This window comes from Geotrypetes seraphini, chromosome 5, assembly GCF_902459505.1.
Source record: "Geotrypetes seraphini chromosome 5, aGeoSer1.1, whole genome shotgun sequence".
In the NCBI taxonomy this organism is placed as follows: domain Eukaryota; kingdom Metazoa; phylum Chordata; class Amphibia; order Gymnophiona; family Dermophiidae; genus Geotrypetes; species Geotrypetes seraphini.
In genome coordinates this window covers 60,719,707-60,728,304 of record NC_047088.1, presented here as the reverse complement: position 1 = coordinate 60,728,304, position 8,598 = coordinate 60,719,707, and the positions used below count along the sequence as shown (strand labels likewise).

At 36.3% G+C, this 8,598-nt stretch overlaps 1 protein-coding gene across 1 annotated transcript in view; it reads right to left on the bottom strand.

Annotated features, from left to right (window-relative positions):
• Positions 1-4,536: 4,536 nt before the first annotated feature.
• The window catches only part of PCDH11X (protocadherin 11 X-linked), a 1,806,309-nt gene continuing 1,802,247 nt past the window's right edge, over positions 4,537-8,598 (bottom strand). The window contains exon 7 of the mRNA XM_033945367.1: positions 4,537-6,782. Coding sequence (XP_033801258.1) covers positions 6,391-6,782 — 392 coding nt within the window. The 3' untranslated portion in view covers positions 4,537-6,390. The remainder of the gene's footprint in view (positions 6,783-8,598) is intronic.

Sequence of the window (8,598 nt, the reverse complement as noted above, 5' to 3'; positions counted from 1 at the left end):
CTTAAGTTTGGACTTGAATTTATCTAAGTGCTTTTCCTCTCTAATAAATAGTGGGAGGTCATTCCAAGATTGAGGAGCTGTTATTGAGAAAATGGTGTGACCCCTCGTATTGATAACTTTCAATGAAGGAATGGCCAATAAGTGTTGATCTTGTGATCTTAACTGTCTTGAGGTGAGATGAGGAATTAAAACTCTAAAAATAAAAGCAGGGGTTTTAAATAATAATGATTTAAAGTAAGTAAGCATAATTTGAATAAGATACGGTGTGCAACTGGGAGCCAATGTGCCTTTTTAAGTAATGGAGAGGCGTGATCAAATTTTCACCATTTCGCTTTCTCCATAGCTCTTCCTCACTCTCTCTCTCTCTCTCTGGATAATTTGTTTCCTCAATAAATGTTTTCCCTCCTTCTTTCATTTTATCCTTTGAATCCTTTCTCTCCACTTTCCAGCTGTATACTCCTCATAGTCTTCCTTTAACTATATTCCTCCTGCTGCCAGCAGTGTATGACTTTTATTACTTCATTTAAAGTTTATTAGTACTTGATTTACCATACTCTAGAAGCTTCCTAGAATGGTTTACAATTTCTAAAAGAAACTATAATCCGTGATAGGATAGGGAAAAGATAGTTTAAACAGATCTGAGTCACCATCTGGTATGGATTCATCTTGCTTATAGGCTAAGGTGGATGTAGTTATATGCAGTTGATAGGCATCTCTAAAGAAATGGGTTTTAAGGTCACATTTGAACTTAGTAAACAATTGTTCTAAATGTAAGCTGGGGAAGGGCATGCCACAAAGTAGGGTCAAGAACACTGAAAATCTTTGCTCCTATATGTTAAAAACAAATGACTCAGAGGTATGGCTGATAATTTGCATGGTTGGATCTGAGATTTCTGGAAGGCCATTAAGGTGTGAGTAAATGGGAAGGTGGGGGGAGGGGGGAAAGAGAACCTGAAAAGTGTGCTTTGTGAACTAGAGAGAAAATCTTAAAGGGGATTCTGTGTGTAATTGGTAGCCAGTGTTCTCAGAGTATGAGGGGTTGCTGAAAAGTTCACAGCCCATCCAAAAAGAGAATGATGTGGAGCCATGAAACTTACAAGTTATTCCATACTTTTAGTTTCAATGAAATGAAAAGTGTGGAATAACTTGTAAGTTTCATGGTTCCGCAACATTCTCTTTTTGGCTAGATTAAGAACTTTTCAGCGGCCTCTCGTAAAGAGGTCACATAATCAAATTTCTTCAAGTTCTGTGGAGGTTGTGATTGGCAGGGCAAGTGATGGGGCTGAGCAACAATGAATTGTCAGATCAATGTGGCTACAGTAACAAAACAGATTAGGTCAGAATGCTATTGGTCAAATAGAACAGGTAAAGGTCTTGATAGTCACAATGATAGTAGTGAGAATAAGTGTAAATGGCAGGTATGAACAGCCACAATCAATGACTGAAACCAACTGGAATTTGTAGCAAATTTTGAAGTAGTTTGATAAGAAAGCCAATAGAAGACGCTAACATATCTCCAAGGATTGCTATCTTAAAATATCTTTACTTATGATCATGACTATTTAATATTAACTGCATACATGGTAAAAGATATTTAAAACAGCTAAATATACTTTATTTTGGTGGAACATAGTATAATATATCTGACTTTTAGATATGTATGTGTTGGCAGCTTGAAAAACAAATAAATGGATGACACCCCAGAAGGTAAGCTTGGAACCTAACAATTTATTCCAATAGTTAATGAATATTAAATATCAAATTGTAACATACACCACTTTTTTTTATTCTTTGTGTTACTGCCCCTCTATTCCAGCAGCCTAGATGATTGTCCATCTATGCATAGGGTACATTAAAATAGTTGGCAAACAGATTTAAATAAAAAAAAAACACACACTTTAATATCATTCTGCAGGTTATACTGCAGGGACACTGAAAATCTGTGGAATCTTTTCTCAGCAGTTGCAGAAAATGAATTCTGTTTTATTTCTTAGAAAATTTGTGGGAATCTGATGACTGGAGTTTCCTGCTTTATCTCTTCCAGGGCTCAAATTGATTCAGGAACTCTAAAATCTTAGGGCTCCTTTTAAAAAAGCTGCAGTAGTGATTTCCATGTGGCAAATGTGATGCATCCCATTCGATTCCTAAGGTATGTGTCACATTTGCGAAATCAGGACTCACTACTGTGGCTTTGTAAAAAGGGGCTCTAAGTGGCTCCTATTTATTGCCCCAAGTGAAGAAAGGAACAAGTATAGGGGTCCTGTTACTAACCATTTTAGCACGCTAAACGCTAATAGGTCCATTATATTCTATGAATTCATTAGCGTTTAGTGCATGCTAAAATGGCTAGCGCACCTTAGTAAAAGGACCCCAAAATGTGTGTCTAATATCATTTGTATCATCCACTAAAACTGCACATATTTGAGAGTAAATTTTAATTGACATTTGTAGAAGGTATAATGAAATGTTGATGACATATCCATTAAAGATGAACTCAAATGTTACTCAATAAGAGTAAGCAAAATGATAAGCCAGTGTTCTAATAAGTTATATATGTCATTCAAGTATATCATTCATATTTCATCTCCTTAGCTCAGGGATAGAGAACTCCGGTGCTCGAGAACCGTATTCCAGTCGGATTTTCAGGATTTCCCCAATGAATATGCATGAAATCTATTTGCATGCACTGCTTTCAAAGCATATTCATTGGGGAAATCCTGAAAACCTGACTGGAATACGGCTCTCGAGGACTGGAGTTCCCTAGCCCTGCCTTAGCTCATCTCATTCCTTTCAAACTTGTCTTGCCCTTAATTTCTATTTAACAGCACCTTTTACCTTCGACAGGTATGCCTTTTTAAAATTTATGCTGAGAAGGAATTAAATCTCAATAACTACTCTTCAGCTTCAGGGGATAGACTAAATAAACTTGCTTAACAAAAAGAAAATATAGCAGAAAGTTGAACAGGAAGAAAATCTGTATTGATGTACACAATTTTTCAAGGCCCTTGCATATATACTATATATCTTATAGTATACCAGTGGTTCTCAAACCTGTCCTGGGGGACCCCCAGCCAGTCAGGTTTTTAAGATATCCCTAATGAATATGCATGAGAGAGATTTGCATACCTGTCACTTCCATTATATGCAAATCTCTCTCATGCATATTCATTAGGGATATCTTGAAAACCTGACTGGCTGGGGGTCCCCCAGGACAGGTTTGGGAACCACTGCAGTATACCATGGGCCATAATAATGGTGGTGGTGTTATGGGAAGGGAAAGAGGAAGATTTGGGATTTAACTCATTTTTCAGTAATAACATTATATTCAGATAAATTAGGTATTTTCTTTTCCCTAAAGGACTTTCAGTATAAGGTTGTACATGAAGCAATGGAGGGATAAGTGATTTAGCAGCTTTTGAATTTTCAAACCTTTCTTCTGACACTATTTTATAAATAAAAGTTCTATATTGACTTAACAGAATATAAGAAGTATTATAAATTACACAGGCCAACAACGACCAAAAATAAAATCTTGGTGCCTTGTTTTTCTTACCTGTTCCTGGGATTATTTGGGATGCAGATTCAGAAAATTGTATTGGATAGATAACATTAGCTCTAGTTTCTTAGATATGGTTGAATTTAGGCCTTTGGGATAGTAGAGCTAAACATGAACATTGGGCAAAAAAAAGATTGGTCTCCAAGGGAATATATGGTGGTTGGAGGACAAAATGTAATCAATGAACCTTTGGTAGCATGAGATAGAATCATACTGCTGCACCTACAAGAAGGCAAACAACTACACACAATTAGTAGAGGATATATTATTTCATTTCATCTGGCTTGGCTATAGTATGAGTGTTAAAGTCCATTATCTACACAGTCACTTAGATCGCTTTCCAGAGAACCTTAGTGACTTAAGTGAAGAGCAAGGTGAAAAATTTCACCAAGTCATAAAAACAATGGAAGCCAGATATCAAGGAAGATGGGATGCACATATGATAGCAGACTATTGTTGGAATCTTATGCGGAATTCTCCTGGCAGATCCCACTCTCAGAAGTCTTACAAAAGGAGCTTCTTGTGTGTCGAATGACTGCAAAGTTTGTATCATAAACTTGTGCTTTTGGTATGAAATAAGTAGATTTTCATGTATACTTTTCTTTTAATTTTTAATATGTTTCTTTCATTCTTTAAAAGATATTAATTTAAACACTGCATTAAAATATCCTGATATTTTAATGGGCGAGTGGAGTGAATAGTGGTATATGGCACATGTTCTGTATCTCAAAAACTAAAGTTGATAGGAGAAAACAGGTGCCATTTTTGGGATTCAACAGGTCAACCATACCCAGAAACAATTCTAATATTTGAGGCATCAAAATGACTGTTGGCCAGTGTTTTCAGTTGTTAAGAAGAAGGATCAACATGGCTACAGTTGCCTTCTAGCCATAGGACTATTTGTACTGGGTCTGATTTTCTACAACGTAACTTCCCAAGGGTTGGTGCTGTTGAGCCACTTTATATCAGAAGTATTCTGGTCCCCAAAAGTTTTGCATTTTATCCAAGATCCATATGCAACTGGAATCTTGTGTGCCATTATCTTTTAGAACCCAAAAGAGCAAAATAAACCAAAACTACACAATTGGATATTTTCAAGATCCATTCATTAAAGTTTTATCATATAGTTTAAAGTGAAGTATATTTGCACATTGAAACTAAATATGAGTTGAAAAAGATTTACAGTAGGGACAGTGATATACACATTGCAAAGCTACTTATACCCGCTGGACATAAACAACAGAAACTGTCTCAGCATTCATTTGGAACCCTCAAGGAAGGCAATTTCTATTCATTTGCAAGCATCATATATTACAGAATTTATACACATAAAAATTTGTTGTTAAGTTACATTTTTAAGCTACATTAACAAGTCTACATGGAGTTTTATCCCAACAAACTGCACATTCTCATTCTTCTAAAATGGGTTTCTTCTGATCTGCAGTAATGTTTATACTATAGTGGATTGCCTGATAGAATTCAGTTCTTGGTGAAATATTTCAGATTCTGAAATGGACATAAATTATATGAATTGAGCACAAATAAAATGCCAAGAGTAAACTATACTAATATTCAGTGTTGTCTAATAAGGTGAACCTCTTGCTGTCTAATCTTGGATTCATTGTTTATTTTCATTTCATAGGTAGAATTGTAGTACAGTACCAGACATAAAATTTAAATCTCTCTCTAGTATTTAACCTAAACAGCTACAAAAGGTTATGTAGTAAAATATGTGTATGTGCATAATCACATCCATATAACCTTCATTTTTATGTCCTTTGTACATAGACCAAGCAAGTGGATTCCAAAAATTAAACCAGCACTACTTAGCCTAAAACTTCACTGTGGCTTATCTAAGCAATATTAAACTCTTCAGTTCAAATTCAGAGCAAAGGACTATATGATCCATAAATAACATTGAACAACTATAACATTTACTAGACAACACCAATTTACAATTGTGGCATTATGTGATGGAAACAATCTAACAAGAATCGGTATGATTTTAAACTGTGTTATGCCTAGTTCACAAGACTATTAAGCAAAGTTATGTTTGGCATGTGAAGAAACTAAGCTATGCCAATATGATTAAAACCCATTTACAGTACAGTTGTTTGTTTGTTTTTTTTTAAAGAAATATCTGCACATTGTATGGAATGGATAGATCAAAGTCTTTGTTACACAAACTAGCTCACTCTTGGCATTAAACATGCGTGGTTCACTGTTCAATATTGTGCTATCTAGCAGTCTTCTTACCAGATTATTTTTTTAGTTCCATGTTTTATCTATGCAGGCCTGTTTATTATCATCTCATGGTTTTTGATAAGCTATAACCATCTTTAAACAAAATGCTAAAACACAGAGAAAATATATTTACATTAAATGGGATGATGCCAAAGAGGTAGGCTTCTCTCCCTGCAAATATTGTATTAGAATGCCTTATTGTCTAAACTAAAAGCAGAATTATAGAATATAACTAACATTTATTGCAAATGGTACATTTTTTTTTTTCTTTCTTGATTTGGCTACTACCTACTAACAGCTAAAGCAAAATGTTATATAAGAGATTATAAAACTATAAAATCAAAAAGCAGCCTTTTATTCTATGTATTATTTACCTTTTCAATGGAGTGAGAAGCCAATAATGTCTGTATTTTCTACAAATTACTACAGTTTTACCCAGTACTAAAAGTCTAGTGCTTCAAATCCAGATTTCTATTTACACAGGTATTCACAAGGCTGAAAGGATATTTTATGCATTAAAATTAAATTTAAAGCTGTGATTATATACACCCACGTTTAAAGCCTGAAAGAGCTGCTTTTTCTGATATGTCTTATAACTGATGCTCATTTATAAATGTCGAGTTACTCCCTGAACTCTGTGCTTGCTGGCCAGTAGTAAAGTTGGCAAGTGGAATAACTTTAACAGGATCTTCTACTGTGCACTGTCTTTCACAGGTGTTATAAAAGGGAGCCTTAGAGGCCCCTGGACCTTTGTCAATATCGTCCTTAGAACTGGGCTTTCCAAGTGTGTTGTGTCCATCCGGCTTGGTTCCTCTTCCCCATCCTTGCTGAAATCCGAATGATGGCAAAGGAGTGTTGGCTTGTTGGTACTGTGTCAATGATGGCGGCATCCAGCAGTTGTCAGAATGGCCCAAGATGAGGCATTCCTGGGTGCAGGTCTCAGAAGCTTCTGCGAGAGCTTTTTGAAGATTTACTTCTATTGCTAAAAAGAAACAAAAATAAATGATAAATTACTTTGTCAGATATTAAACTATGCATTCTCTATTTTGAAATTCCTGAACTTAACAGGAGTCTATAGTATAACAGTTTAAGAGCATAATAATTTTGAATTTATTAATCCCAGTATCTATAATGAATAAAATCCATTAATCTAAAATGGTCTCTATAATGGCTGGTTCAGATTGCTAGGAGGTACCTGGCAGATCCTAAACTGTGGATCCATTTCTTGTTGCTCATTCCCTGGGAATTAAGGGGATGCTTTAAAGTTCTCAGCCAATCTAAGAAGAAAATGACGTGGACATGGTTCAATCAATGATCTGAAACAATGTCAAAACATAGAATTCCATTTCTGCCAATTAGCACTTAAAGACACAAGAAAACACTCTTTTCAGCTACAGTGGCATAATAATGCTCAAAATTGGTTGGCAGGGCTGAGAACTTTTCAGCACCCCATCGTAAATTGTAAGTTTCACCAAGTGAATCTGACTATAAAATTGTTTATGATTTTTCCTTCAGGACACTTTGGACTAGATTCAGTAAAACATGCTCAAATTTAGGCCACTAGAAAAAAAATCTGCACTAAACACTATTCTATAAAGGGCTCTCTGGGCTAAGCATCCTTTATAGAATAACACTTAGGCTCCTTTTATTAAGCTGCGATAGCGGTTTTAGCGCACGCTTAGTGCACGCCAAATAGCCGCATGCCCTAGACCAGGGGTAGGGATCTCCAGTCCTTGAGAGCCGTATTCCAGTCGGGTTTTCAGGATTTCCCCAATGAATATGCATTGAAAGCAGTGCATGCAAATAGATCTCATGCATATTCTTTGGGGAAATCCTGAAAACCCGACTGGAATATGGCTCTTGAGGACCGGAGTTCCCTACCCCTGCCCTAGACCTTAATGCCAGCATTGAGCTGGCGTTAGTTCTAGCTGCGTAGTGCAGGTTTAGCGCACGTTAAAATCCTGCGTGCGCTAAAAACGCTATCGCAGCTTAGTAAAAGGAGCCCTTAGAGTAGATTCCCGTGCCCAAAGTTGGGCATCAGGACTTAGCCAGTTGAAACTTGGTGTAAATCTTAGCACATAATCCCGATATTCTCTAATACTACACCTAAATATTTAAATATGCCCACACCCCCTTTGAGTGTGTAGCATTATAGAATAGAAAATAAATAGAACCAAGAGAGGCTGTTAAATAAATCTATATCCACATAGCACAACCTCAAGAGTATAGGATAACAAGTCCAAGTGTTACTCTTAAGGGAGAAAAGACCTCAGTGTCTAATAGGGAAAATCAAAGCAACCCATATAGACAGGCTAGTTGCAAATATCACTTGCAGCCAGCAGACACATCCTCGGTCAAAAACTCCCAAAAAGTTGAGGACACAATTTCACAGTGAATTTCAACAGTCTTAATTCTAAGTCTCAAAAAGTTTTCACCACTAGCATAATCCAACAGGGTTCCCTGTTTCGCTGGTGCGCTTCTTCAGGGATTTGAGCATCGATTCACCCGCTTCAATTTCTGGTGATATTTAGTAGCTGCTATGCTCTGAGTTTGTCTCCTATGGAGTGATTTTCTCCTGCTTCCAAGCTCCAGGATCAAGTTCTTGTGTTTGCAATTTGATTGAGAAGACAACAATTTTCAGATAAGTGTTTTTTTGAAAACTTTTTGAGACTTAGAATTAAGACTGTTGAAATTCACTGTGAAATTGTGTCCTCAACTTTTTGGGAGTTTTTGACCGAGGATGTGTCTGCTGGCTGCAAGTGATATTTGCAACTAGCCTGTCTATATGGGTTGATTTG